Raw genomic sequence first — 13797 nt, forward strand, 5'->3', positions numbered from 1 at the left:
GCCTAAAAAGAGGTGTCAGATATGATGGGAATGGTGAGCTTTGCAAGGGAGTCATCTGAAACTCTGGCCAAGATTTTCAAAAGTGACAAGTTATTTTCGGTGCCTCCATTTTTGGGTGTCCAACAAAATACCTTAAAGGGGTCTGGATTTTCAGACAGTGCTAAACATTCACTCTCTATCAACCACGCCTCTTTAAAGTGTCTTAAATTGGGCATCCAAAGTTGAAGCCCCACAACCACTAGTCATTTTTTAAATCTTGACCTTATTTCTATTAAAGGCAATCGTTGGTGTTTTAAAGAAAGGATGCAAGAGGAAGGGGAAGAAGGCTCAAAGATGGGATTATAGAAAGGAAACATCAAAGTTTATTGAGAAAATAGTAATTATTTAAAATGAGATTGGGTACTGAGCTACAAAGAATAAGAGTGAATCAATGAAAACTTAAGCTGTGATACGTCACCAATATTACTCAGCACAGTAGCGAGCCACAACAAAATAATCTCACAGCAGTTCAGCATTTGGCTGGCCAAAAGTCTCTACTTGTAAAATATTATTAAAACAAACAGCACATAATATTATTCAGTTTTGGCTAAATAAGAGGGCAAGAGAGCACAATATTTCACTATTTCTGTTTTTGTTATGATTTCCAAACATCTGGCCACCAAATTATTAAAAAAGTGCTAAACTTCAAACAAAATGAACCATACCTGATTAAATGCAGATTCCTGGGGCAGATTGTCTCTGAGGTCATTTAATCTGAATATTTGTGCCAAAGATACACTATTCCTTCTAACATGCAACTTCTCTGGACAACGTGTCCTATCTTTCACTTCTGCATGATCTTTGAGAAGAACCTTCTGACTAAAATATGTATTCATGATAACAGGGACATTTTCATTATGGAGAAGGAGCTTTTGCCTAGAAAAAAGGAGTAAGAATCAAATATTAAATTATTTTTAAAAAATTGTGTCACCATTAACCCTATTTTAAAAAAACTTCTTCCATGTGTCTTTCTTCCTCTTTTTGTGTGTGTCTGTCTCTCTCTTGTGCTTTTACTGAGATATACTGCATAGTATTTTGACTCAAATATATTTTCTTCCTGCTTGTTGTTATTGCTCTTGTAAACCTTCCTTCCCAACCCTACCCCTGATCACTAGCATTTTGGCTCCTCTTGCTATAGTACATCTCCAAACGGTTTCACATATAACAATTTTTCTGCTAATTGACTGAGGTAGCAGTTGGAAAAAATCTATAACCTCAGTTTTCAGAGTAGCAGTAATTCAATACCAAACATGTTCTGATGTTGATATTTGCTCTGACACACACATGTCATAGTCTTATGTTTTGAGATGGATATTTTTGTACTCAAAGAATGCAAGTCTATTGAAGTCAGTTAACAAAAACAACGACTAATCTAATTTTCTAGTGCTTGTCAAAAAAAGAAATCAATTCAGTGCGTTTATTGAAAGCTATGTTTTTTCCCAATTAGATTAGTATCACTTGGGAGTAAAACAAGGCCTCCTTCTTGGCAGCAAAGATGCAGCTGACCCGGGTTCAGAAGCAACCTCAGGACTCTAGTTCCCCAGGCTGCTGCAGAACAGTTGTGTTTTGTTTGCTTCATATCCTTGTCTTCAATCTGGGATTAAGTACTACAGCACTATGGCAAAAATAAAACAAGGTGAATAATTCCTCAAAAATATTTGTTTCATATTATCATAGATACTGTTTCATTCCACCTCCCCAGACTTCTTAATTTGTTCTTTCTATTCATTACCCAGGGTGAGAAACTCTACAGCTCACTCATACAGGAACTGAATGGCCATGATAAATTAGACGGTGATTGGATCATCACTCTACATTCACTCTTCCATATAACAGGACATGCTTTCTTTTTAAACAATGCCAGCAGCTTGGGTACATGGAATCTACAGGGTGTGTATCGATGAGTTTGAACTCGATTTCCTTTGCAGATGGAATGGGAAAATATGGCAATTCAGCTTGTATCCAGTAGGGTCGCTTGCACTCAGTATTAAGAAAACAATTCAGAAATAAATAGAAATCTACACTGGCATGCAATAAAACATAAAAATTATATTATAATAAAATAGTGCACTATCAAATAAAATAGTAACTATTATTATTAATAAGGTTTCTACTTATGCATCCTCCTCTTTATGACTTCGGTGGAAAGTTAAAATTTATCAGGGAAATGGTCCTCAGATAGAACAAAGGGGAAAAGAGCAGTCTTGCGGTTAAAGTATTGGTCTAGAATTCAGGAAATCTGGATTCAATTCCCAGCTCTGCATGACCCCCAGCAAGTCATGCAAATACTCTTTGAAAAGGGTATAGTACCTAATTGACAGGGATGTTGTGAAGATAAATCCACAAATGTGTAGAGAGAGCACAGCTACTTTGGGTGGGAGGGCATACAGAAATAAGATAAATGTGCTTCAGAGTGTTCCAAAATTGGTTTTGATTTGCCCATGTTGAGCGTCTTTTGTACTACTACTTAATGCATACACGTTGCCAATGACCCACTTGTTCAGCACTTTTCAAATGAGCAGTTGGAGAGGAGACAGTCTGTGATGTGTGTGTTCACTGAATTAGAGAGGTCTTCGTAAGATATTCCAAGATGTGTCCAGTAGGAACTTGCCTCATTCAGATGTCCTAGCTTTAATAATCCAAAATGCTGAAAAGTTGATATGCCCAACTCATGAAGATTTTAATAATTCGAAGTACAAGCTCAATGAGACAGAATTTCACAGGAACTCTTGTCTCATGGAGTAAGGTGCACGCTGAATAAGGTGGGGGGTGATCAGAAGCCTTTACTAAATTCATTATTCATCTCACATGGGACAGGGCATTGCCTCATTCACTGCGTCAATTGTACAAAAATGACTTTAATGGGTGCATCTGGTACAACCAATGTAGTTTGTTGTAATTAGGATGAACAGATAGATATCTGGCTGTAGAAAAAAATGGATGATGTCATATTGTGACAAATACATTAAAGCACTCACAGAGAGGGGTGAAATTAAGGTATCACATTCAACTCTCTCTTTGGCATGCCCTGATTCTGGCATACTTAGTTGCACAACTTTACAGAGGCTTCTTAAATGGAGTTGCTTTACACACACACACACACACACTTTAAAAAACATGCCTTATTTTGTCAGTCACTTTTACTTCTCCTGAGTTATTTACACTGCTCTGCTGATTTATTAACAGAATACAATACTTATTGTTCAAAGGGCACAATCATTAAAATGTGCTTTAACTTTTTGAAATTAGCTCCACTTTGACTTAATATTTCTTATGCCTGGTAAATCTGAAGAAAAATAATAGATAATAGATTACATTTCCAAACCACTGTGCAAACATTAATATATCTTTGCAACATCTCTGTGAACTGAATCGCATTATTACTCCCATTTTACAGCTGAAAAACCAAGAGGTGAGATGATCTGCAGAAATCCCACAAAGAAAAAAATGTACAGTAGGATAAAAAGGTGTGTCTTTAAAATGTAATAGTTAACATGCAATGGATTTTAAAACAGGATAGCTGTCATTTTTTTAAAAACACATCTTTTGTCTTACTAGTTTAGACAAGGCCATAGAGAGGCTGAGCCAGAACGAGAATTAGAACTCAATAATCCCAAACTCATAGCCTCTTGCTTAGTTCTCAAACCTACTTTGTCCCACTTGAAAATCCAGTTAGTTACGTTTTTACTTTTGTTTTGTTTTTTAGTATCCAATTATGGTTATTGTGTAAAGAAAAAAATTAGCCATACTGAACATACTCATAAAGGCATTAAACTTGGCATGTGCAGGACAAATGAAAATACACCTCTACCCCAATATAACGCAGTTCTTGGGAGCCAAAAAATCTTACTGCGTTATAGGTGAAACTGCGTTATATCAAACTTGTTGCCTCAAGCATTTCCGTTATTAATAGTCACTTCCTGCCCCCTGACTGACCCCTCAGAACCCCGACCCATCCAACCCCTCAGCTCCTTGTCCCCTGACTACCCCCCTCCAGAGACCCTCCGCCCCTAACCACCCCTCCCAAGACCCTACCTCCTATCTAAGCCTCCCTGCTCCTTGTCCCCTGACCCCCCCCCCAGAGACCTCCCCGTCCCTAATCACCCTCAGGACCCCACCCCCTACCCAACCCCCCTGCTCCCTGTCACTTGACTGCCCCAACCCCTATTCACACCCCTGCCCCCTGACAGGCCCCCCAGGACTCCCACGCCCTATCCAATGCCCCCGTTCTCCGACTGCTCTGCCCCCAGAACCTCCAAACCATCCAACCCCCCCTGCTCCCGGTCCCCTAACTGCCCCCTGAGATCCTCTGCCCTTTATCCAACCCCTTGGCCCCGGCCCAGCACCCTTAACACGCCGCTCAGAGCAGTGTGTCGGAGCCAGACACGCTGATCCCCCAGAGCGCTGCTTTACCTCGTTATATCCGAATGTGCATTATATCGGGTCACGTTATATCGGGGTAAAGGTGTATTGCACATGCACAAGAAGGCCAAGTTACATTAGGCGTAGGATTTCTTGACTTTTGTACATGTAAGAACTCAACCATACAATTCTTGCCATAGCAGTAACATTTACTTTATTCAATAATTTCCCTATTTTGTTTTACTCCTGAGGGCATTCTGCACCAAAAAAATTAAAAATTCTGCACACAATATTTTAAAATTCTGCAAGTTTTATTTGTCAATAAATAAATGTAGAGGCTCCAGCATGGCAGTGGGGAGCATAGGTCACTGGCTGCACAAAGATGGGAGATCACCCTGCAGCCTCCCCACCCTGGGGACACAGATTCAGTGGTAAGGCTACAAGCCTGACACAGCACAAGGCCTGGGCCTGCCCCAGAAACATCCTGGGGGTCCTGCCAGGTGTGGGGCAGGCAGGCTCAAACAGGCAGGATCCAAGTGTAGAGGGGCTCAGTCTCGGGGGGATCCAGGTGTGGGATGAGAGGATTCTGTGTGGGACAATCTGGGTGCAGGCAGCTCAGTGTGGGGTCTAGGTATGGGGGGATCTGGATGCACAGAGGCTCATTGCGGGGTGCAGGAGGTCTGGATACAGCGGGCTCCTGATGCAGGGAATGAGATTCAGTGGGGTGGGGTTTGGGTTTGGGTATGGAGGGCTAGGAGGGTTCTGGGTGTACGGGGTGAGGCTTGGTCTGGGGTGTCTGGGTATAGGAGGTCCAGATGCACTGGGGTTGGGCGGATGGGAAAGCAGCTCCCCTTCCAGTGACCCCTCCCCCCGCAGCTGAGGAGCGATGGGGGCAGGCAGCAGGGGAGGATGCTGAGCTTCTGCAGCTGGGGGAGGTTTCTGGGGGTGGGTTTGACACAGCCCCAGCCACTCCTTGCTGGGGAAGAGGAAGTTCCGTCCTCTCCTGCCTCCAGCCCAGCTGGAACTAGCAGCTGATCCCGGCTCAGGGTAGGAGCCACTGTCTGGGGTGTCCCCAGCCCTTCAGTGATTTACCTCTCTGCCGGCTGCTCCGGGTGTCTGAAATTATGTACCTGCACAGCTAGGGAGTGGTGCGTGACTGCTCTTGCAGCTTCCCTTTGCTTCCCTGTCAGAAAGTCATTTTTCTGCAGGGAAGCAAAGAAATCTGCGGGGGATATGAAATCTGCACACACACAGTAGTATCCTTTTCAAAAAGACTGAATTTTTTAGAAGGTATACATTTAAAATATTCTTTCATCTTAAAATTAGTTATAAATAGGATCCATTTAAAAAAAATCTGACTGTGAGCACTCAGAAGTGCCGATTTGACAACATTAGAGACTGAATTCCTCTATTTATCAATAGAAAGTAACAGCACAGAAAGCAACTGCAAGCTTCAACACAATGCCCTGCTACCATCCCTGAACTCTGACCTAGAAGGATGTCTAGTAGCCAAGTAGCTGAGTCTCTACAGACATTCAGTCCTTAAACTCTTGACTGAGATAGCCAACAATGGTGACAATCAATGAGATTATGATGGTAACTCATTTTAGGTACTCATGGCCACCACATAGTTGTCTTCTGGTAATAACTTTTGGCATTACTGATCTGGTCTGTGTTCAAATTGGTGACCTACATATGAATGACTATTTTCCACCACAAATTTGATGAGCTATCTAGCTCCCAGATTTTATACACACAGGCAGTTATTGTACCATGCATCCTAATATATACCGTTTCAAATATATTGTATATTACATATATTTGAAAATGAACATGCTAATGATGCATAGTAATTTTATCCCTACTTTAGTTTAATAAGACAACTGTGATCGAATCAGATTTATAGATCTATGGGGATAAAAATGCATTACCTTTTTACTTTCTGAAAGAAAGAAGATCTGCAATTTGTCAAGAACCTCAAAACAATTCATTCCATAGCTATACTTGAACACACACCCCATAAGAGGATTTTAGAATCTACTTTCCTGACACTGCTGTGTTCAGAACACAAGTAAACAGGAAACATGTTAAACCCAGGTCTTTGTTACGTCACCAATGTCAGAAGAACACTTGCTTGATCTAGCCATCTCATGCTCTAAAAACACTGACGTGGGTAGCAAACCATTCTCAGGAAGGCTGAGGTTTATGGTTTTGTTTTTATTTTCCTACAGCACAGAAATCTGATCAGCTTTTTATTAAGGTTGATAGGCTTCACTTACACACATTACTTGAATGGTGTTGTTTTGCTACATCTATGCCTTCCATCCTCTGATTACCTTCATTTCCACTAACAGTTCATTCATCTTTCATAAAAGCATTAGATGAGTGATGTCATAAATTAAGAGTATGCCTGCATTTCCATAAGAAAATCTATTTTCAGGTATAAAAGTAGTTCATTCCCTACCTATAACATTTACTTACTGAATATATATATCTTAATGGATTTATTTTTTATTGGATATGTATACTTGCATGGAGGCCTGGTGGTTACTCCCACACTCTATACTGAACCAGCAGTCATCTTTCATATGAGGTCAGGTGCACAGCTAGGCAACTCCCTCTAGAAGAGACAAGCATGTTCCCAGCGGCGCTGATGTGAAATTTTTCTTGACCAATTGAAAATTGAGGGTTTTGTGACCTAAGATGGGCATGGGCCCACTTCTGTTTTCAGGTATCAGGACATACCTAGAATAAAATCTCTTTTCAGGAAGTGATGCTGCAACCGGAATTATTAAACTCAAGTGAATTCTCAAAGCTGGCAAGTTGGATCAATATCTCTGGGCTTTACATCCCCACTGTATAACACTGAGAGCCCTCCCTTATTAATAGAAGCAATCAGTGAAAAACACCCCTCATCTCCTTTTGACAGGGAAGGTGCTCTGAGGTGATATAGGCAAACTAAATATTTGCTTCAAAATCTTTTAAAAATCTGCAGAATTTTGCTACGTGTGTGAATGGGGCTTGGAATCCTTCTGCTTCAGCCGATAGGGAGGCTGAACAATCCAACTTTAAGTGCAGTGGGCACCTAAGAATCTGGACCTAGAAGCTTCCTTTGATCAGTTTTACCATGAGGTTTTGGGTATATGTCTGCATTTCCTAGTAGGCTCTGGAGCAGCTCCATTCCTTTTTTTCTGACACAGCCCATAGGATACTGCTGAGTGATCTCTGTACTGAGGGCTCTTCTCATGATGGCTCTCCTAGAGTGCTGTCTTCTGCAGTCCCAATTCTTACACATGCTTACGCATGCGAGATGTACCTTACTCCACATGAAGGTCTACTGAGTTTTCATTCTGAGTAAGGATGGCAGAATCAGACCCACAGAGAGCAACTCAACAAACTTTCCTCCCAAACTTAAAAATAATCTCTCACATTTTTTTAAAGAGGAAAGAAAACTAATTTTTAAGATTTCCAACAATCTTAACAGATGTAATGTAATATGAAGCATTTCCTAGACTATGACAGACTCTCTTCCAATTTTCTTCTCTCTCTTTTTAAATTAGGAAAAATCAATGCTTTAACAATGCTTTCATTAGGTTTAAACTGTTACTTTCATATAGTGAGAAAAAATGCTACCCCAAACAATCACTTATATAGAAACTGAATGTATAGAAAAAAGAGCTCATGTACCCTAAGATAAATGTCTGTAGTGAACTTTAAACATCTTCTTTACTCCGCAAAGTGTATTTAAAACTTCTGCTGTCAGTGTTCTACTTACCCACAAGTGCCTGTAAAATTTAAATTAATGTAGATCAACTTGACCAAAGAACATTCTAAGGTACTTTGTAATGATCTGGAGCAGAGGCTTTGAATTTTTATAGTATGGACCACCGTTAGAGCGAGTATATCTTGCAGATCACCTTTTTCCTCATTTGTGATCCCACAGACCACCTGTGCTAACATCCCTCTGAGAACTACAGTAACTGCTTACATGGACAATATTAATTATTTCATTTTTATCTGTTCCATTAGCAGCTCCAGCCCCCAAGAGTATCTCCTGTTTCCTCTTCCCTGTACGTAAGAGTGGCTGCTACTAAAGATAGATGCAGGAGACCTGCCAGGTCTCTGTAGATCACCAGCAAATGCTCTATTGGTTTGAAAATCACTTATAGGATGGCCCTGAAGGACACAACAAGCAAGTGGCTAAAATTTCAACACAGACCAGGGGTTTGAATCCTGCTCTCAGATACTGAGAAGGTTCATATTGTGACATGTCTTGTATAACCCAGTTCTGTGCTTGCATTGTATGTAGCCTCACATTCAGTCAGAGACAGGTTTAGAATCTATGGCCGCACTTAACTAACAAACCACAAACATCCCCAGAGCCAGACTGACATCAAACCACGATGCTTCATTGGTTCATGAACTTAAGATGACATTTTGTCATATTTGTTTTATAAAATACATTTTCATTATACATTGTGCAAGGGCCTAAAGAATTTTTGACAAGCGTATTGTATTGATTGAATTAATAAGTTCATCAATATGTTTTAGTAAATAGAAGTTGAAGTTATTAAACAAACAAACAAGACGTTAATTTCAAGTCCATTCAAAACTTTGAAGGGGGAAGAAAATTCAGTATTTGTCAAATGGAATTGTATTTGTTTACACAGGGTAAAAGTCTGACAGGCATTTATGTGGGAACCCAGGAGCAAGGGGGAAAATGCAAGTAGCCTTCCCACTTACATGCCTCATAAAAAGATCCATCTCTATACCTAGTGAGGTACAGTCACTGCCAGGGATACACTTTGCCCCCAAAATATTAAAGGGGCAGGGACTCTTTGCTTCTTAACTGGGCCGTGTGTGGTTTGCCCAGTGTAGCTCATGATGATTTACATCAAGCCCGAACAACGTCTGGGCACGCATATAGAAACTGAAAACAAACAAACTGACCCAAAAACACATTAATCCCTACCAGTACCCCACCAATGATAGTAAATTCCCTCCCAATTCCTAGCCCAAATCAACTAGCCAGTTGGAACAGATTCATTCATCTTGCACTATTAGGGTTGCCAACTTTCTGATTACAGAAAACCAAACATCCTTGTCCCACCCCTGCCCCTTTCCTGAGGCCCCGCCCCCGCTAACTCCACCCTCCCCTTCATTGCTCGCTAGGGTGACCAGATGTCCCGATTTTATAGGGACAGTCCCGATTTTTGGGTCTTTTTCTTATATATGCTCCTATTACCCCCCACCCCCTGTCCTGATTTTTCACATTTGCTGTCTGGTCACCCTATCGCTCTCTGTCCCCAACCCTCGCTCACTTGTTCATTTTCACCGGGTTGGGGCAGGGCGTTGGGGAGGGGCTGGGGAGAGGGCTCCGGGGTGAAATGGGGAAGAAGGGCTTGGGGTGCAGGAGGAGATTCTGGCCTGGGGGATGGAACTGAGGGATTCAAAGTGTGAGAGGGGGCTCCGGGCAGGGGCAGACAGTTGGGGTGTAGGAGGGAGAACGAGCTCTGGGCTGGGGTTCAGGCTCTAGGGTGGGGCCAAAAATGAGGGCTTCAGGATGCAGGAGGGGGCTTTGGCTGGGGCAGGGGATTGGGGTGCAGGGAGGGATAAGGGCTTCAGCAGGGGGTGCAGGCTATGGGGTGGGGTTGGGGATGAGGGGTTTGGGGTGCAGGAGGGGGCTCCGGGCTGGGTCCGAGGGGTTCACAGTGCAGGAGGGGGCTCAGAACTGGGGAAGGGGGTTGGGATATGGGAGGGGGTTCTGAGCTGGGTCACGGGTTGGGATGCGGGTGAGTGCTCTGCCTGGGGGTGAGGGCTCTGGGGTGTGCCTGAGGATGAGGGGTTTGGGGTGCAGGAGGGGGTTCTGGGCTGGGGCCAAAGGGTTCGGAGTGCGGGAAGGGGCTCAGGGCTGGGGCAGGGGGTTAGGGTGCAGACTCAGGGCAGCGCAGACATCAGGCGGCTCCCAGAAGTGGCCGGCATGTCCCTCTGGTTCCTAGGCGCAAGGGCAGCCAGAAAGGGCTTCATGTGCTGCCCCTGTCAACAGGTGCCACCCTCGCAGCTCCCTCTGGCTGTGAGTCCCACCCAATTGGAGCTGCAGAGCTGGTGCTCGGGGCGGTGCCTGCACTGCGGGCAGGTGCAGTGCGCACAGCCCCCCTGGCTGCCCCTGTGCTTAGGAGCCAGAGGGATATGCCAGCTGCTTTCAGGAGCCACTCAGAGCTGCACAGGGAGCCTTCCAGGCCTGCACCAAATGGACTTTTAACAGCCCGGTCAGTGGTGCTAACCAGAGTCGCCAGGGTCTCTTTTCGACCGGGTGTTCCGGTAGAAAACCAGACACCTGGCAACCCTATGTACTATTCAAAGTTGCCATATTTGCTAACAAAAGGCTCAGTACTACCAATATGTACATGAGTAACTTTATTCATGTGAGTAATCTCACTGCACTCGTGTCAGCCTCCAACTTGGACTTCTCACTCGAGTAAAATACTTTGCCATATAAGTGTTTGCAAGATCATTTCCAAATATCATTAGGAAAAATGATTTTCAAACATCTGAAACAGTAATACAAGCAACTATAAAAATTTCTTGCTACTACTCTTTTTAACACTAAAATTATCCAACTCTCACAAAGTGACAGATTACTCCAGAGCACAACTCTTATGCTACCTCTACATTTTCCACCACTTGGGCTGTAAAGGCTTTTTCTTTTTTTTAAAAAGAAATAAAATACCAATTTAGACTAATATCCAAAATAATTTACATTAAACTTGCAATTCTGTATATAACCAGCCTCCAAAGAAATCAAACTGAAGTATTTCTGGTTAGCTGGCTCAGCACAGTATATGCAGATCAAAGGTTCTCTCCAATAATATTCCACCCATTTTCATATCCTTTGTACCAATTTACTATAGGTGGTGAACTTGCATTGGATGTATTGATGTAGTATGTTCCTATGTACACTATTTGTAGAACATGATGTGTTTTATGTAACTATACAATGGCAGTAGTTGTATTCCCTGATAAAACAATTTTTTTTCAAAATCTTGATTGCATCCAACATAAACAAAGAAACCACAGCTATTATTAACTGGTGTATTGTTTTAATACAAGCCATCACCATTTGTTCCTCCTCAACCCCAAATGAAGAGTGTCAACAGCAAATGAAATTAGTAACAGGGTACAAGAAATATATCTTCTTTGGGGAATACAGCAACTTCTTTGGGGAAAGGAAATAGCCTTGCCCTTCTAAACAAGATTGTTTATGAACCTGACAAAACATTCCAGACAGAAATTGCTCTACGCAAAGATAGAAAATTTATTTATTTTTATCGTTTTACTAATTTCATAGTAAATATGTAGCACAAACCACAGGCTGTCCACAGCATTGCCCTTTGAAATGTGACACTTTCCATGCAACTAATTTTCAAACATTTTAAATTTGCACTTTTCAAAGGGCGCTAATATGATGAGCCTGTAGTGAGCATTATGTACTACCATGTCAGACGCCCAGGCCTAGTTGCCAGGCTTCATTCCTTGCAGTAGACAGCACACTGTGTTAGTCTTCGGTGAACCTTCTGGTTCACTTAGGAACGCCATGGATGGATTCCAAAGTGAATCTCATCCAACTCAGAGAAGATTGTCATAATTCAAGGCCTTGGTGGCAGGTGTAAGAGGATGAGAAAGTAGGTCTTAAGGCATCTAGAGACCACTGACTGACCTTCAAAGAGTGAGTGCTATTTAACAGTTTAGGGATAAAATCTGAATGACCTTAAATATGCCAAAGGAAGTTCCTCAAAATTATAGAGATCCATTTATTACAATAAATCTCAGCCTTCCAGCACCAAGAAATGAAATATATAAAAAACTCCACCATAGCAGCAGTTTCCTAAGATCTGCACAAAAACAATCTCTTGTTCTACTGTGCTAACACTTCTGAGGCAAAAAGAAAAGGAGTATTTGTGGCACCTTAGAGATTAACAAATTTATTTGAGCATAAGCTTTTGGGAGCTACAGCTCACTTCATCGGATACATGCAGTGGAAAATACAGTGGTGAGATTTTATATACACAGAGACCATGAAACAATGGGTGTTACCATAGACACTATAACGAGAGTGATCAGGTAAGGTGAGCTATTACCAGCAGGAGAGAAAAAAAAGCCTATTGTAGTGATAATCAAGGCGAGCCATTTCCAGCAGTTGACAAGAACATGTGAGGAACAGTGTGGGAGGGGAGGTGGGGTAATAAACATGGGGAAATAGTTTTAGTTTGTGTAATGACACATCCACTCCCAGTCTTTATTCAAGCCTAAGTTAATTATATCCAGTTTGCAAATTAATTCCAATTCAGCAGTCTCTAATTGGAGTCTGATTTTGAAGTTTTTTTGTTGAAGAATTGCAACTTTTAGGTCTGTAATCGAATGACCAGAGAGATTGAAGTGTTCTCCGACTGGTTTTTGAATGTTATAATTCTTGAAGTCTGATTTGTGTCCATTTATTCTTTTACGTAGAGACTGTCCAGTTTGGCCAATGTACATGTCAGAGGGGCATTGCTGGCACATGATGGCATATATCACATTGGTAGATGTGCAGGTGAACAAGCCTCTGATAGTGTGGCTGATATGATTAGGTCCTATGATGGTGTCCCCTGAATAGATATGTGGACACAGTTGGCGACGGGCTTTGCTGCAAGGATAGGTTCCTGGGTTAGTGGTTCTGTTGTGTGGTTGCTGGTGAGTATTTCCTTCAGGTCGGGGGGCTGTCTGTAAGCAAGGACTGGCCTGTCTCCCAAGATCTGTGAGAGTGATGGGTCGTCCTTTAGGATAGGTTGTAGATCCTTGATGATGCGTTGGAGAGGTTTTAGTTGGGGGCTGAAGGTGATGGCTAGTGGCATTCTGTTATTTTCTTTGTTGGGCCTGTCCTGTAGTAGGTAACTTCTGGGTATTCTTCTGGCTCTGTCAATCTGTTTCTTCACTTCAGCAGGTGGGTATTGTAGTTGTAAGAATGCTTGATCGAGATCTTGTAGGTGTTTGTCTCTGTCTGAGGGGTTGGAGCAAATGTGGTTGTATTGTAGAGCTTGGCCGTAGACAATGGATCAGGTGGTGTGGTCTGGATGAAAGCTGGAGGCATGTAGGTAAGTATAGCGGTCAGTAGGTTTCCGATATAGGGTGGTGTTTATGTGACCATCGCTTATTAGCACTGTAGTGTCCAGAAAGTGGATCTCTTGTGTGGACTGGTCCAAGCTGAGGTTGATGGTGGGATGAAATTGTTGAAATCATGGTCGAATTCCTCAAGGGCTTCTTTTCCATGGGTCCAGATGATGAAGATTGCATCAATGTACGCAAGTAGAGTAGGCAGTTAACTAAGAATAATCTACTCAGGGCCTGTGTTGACATCAT

General features: G+C 42.4%; 1 protein-coding gene across 4 annotated transcripts in view; it reads right to left on the reverse strand.

The window, feature by feature from the left end:
* The window catches only part of SPIDR (scaffold protein involved in DNA repair), a 332345-nt gene that overhangs the window by 116117 nt on the left and 202431 nt on the right, over positions 1-13797 (reverse strand). For all 4 annotated transcript variants that reach the window (XM_077810302.1, XM_077810303.1, XM_077810301.1 and 1 more), the window contains exon 9: positions 705-915. In XM_077810302.1, coding sequence (XP_077666428.1) covers positions 705-915 — 211 coding nt within the window. The remainder of the gene's footprint in view (positions 1-704; positions 916-13797) is intronic.

This window comes from Eretmochelys imbricata, chromosome 2 (assembly GCF_965152235.1).
Source record: "Eretmochelys imbricata isolate rEreImb1 chromosome 2, rEreImb1.hap1, whole genome shotgun sequence".
In the NCBI taxonomy this organism is placed as follows: domain Eukaryota; kingdom Metazoa; phylum Chordata; order Testudines; family Cheloniidae; genus Eretmochelys; species Eretmochelys imbricata.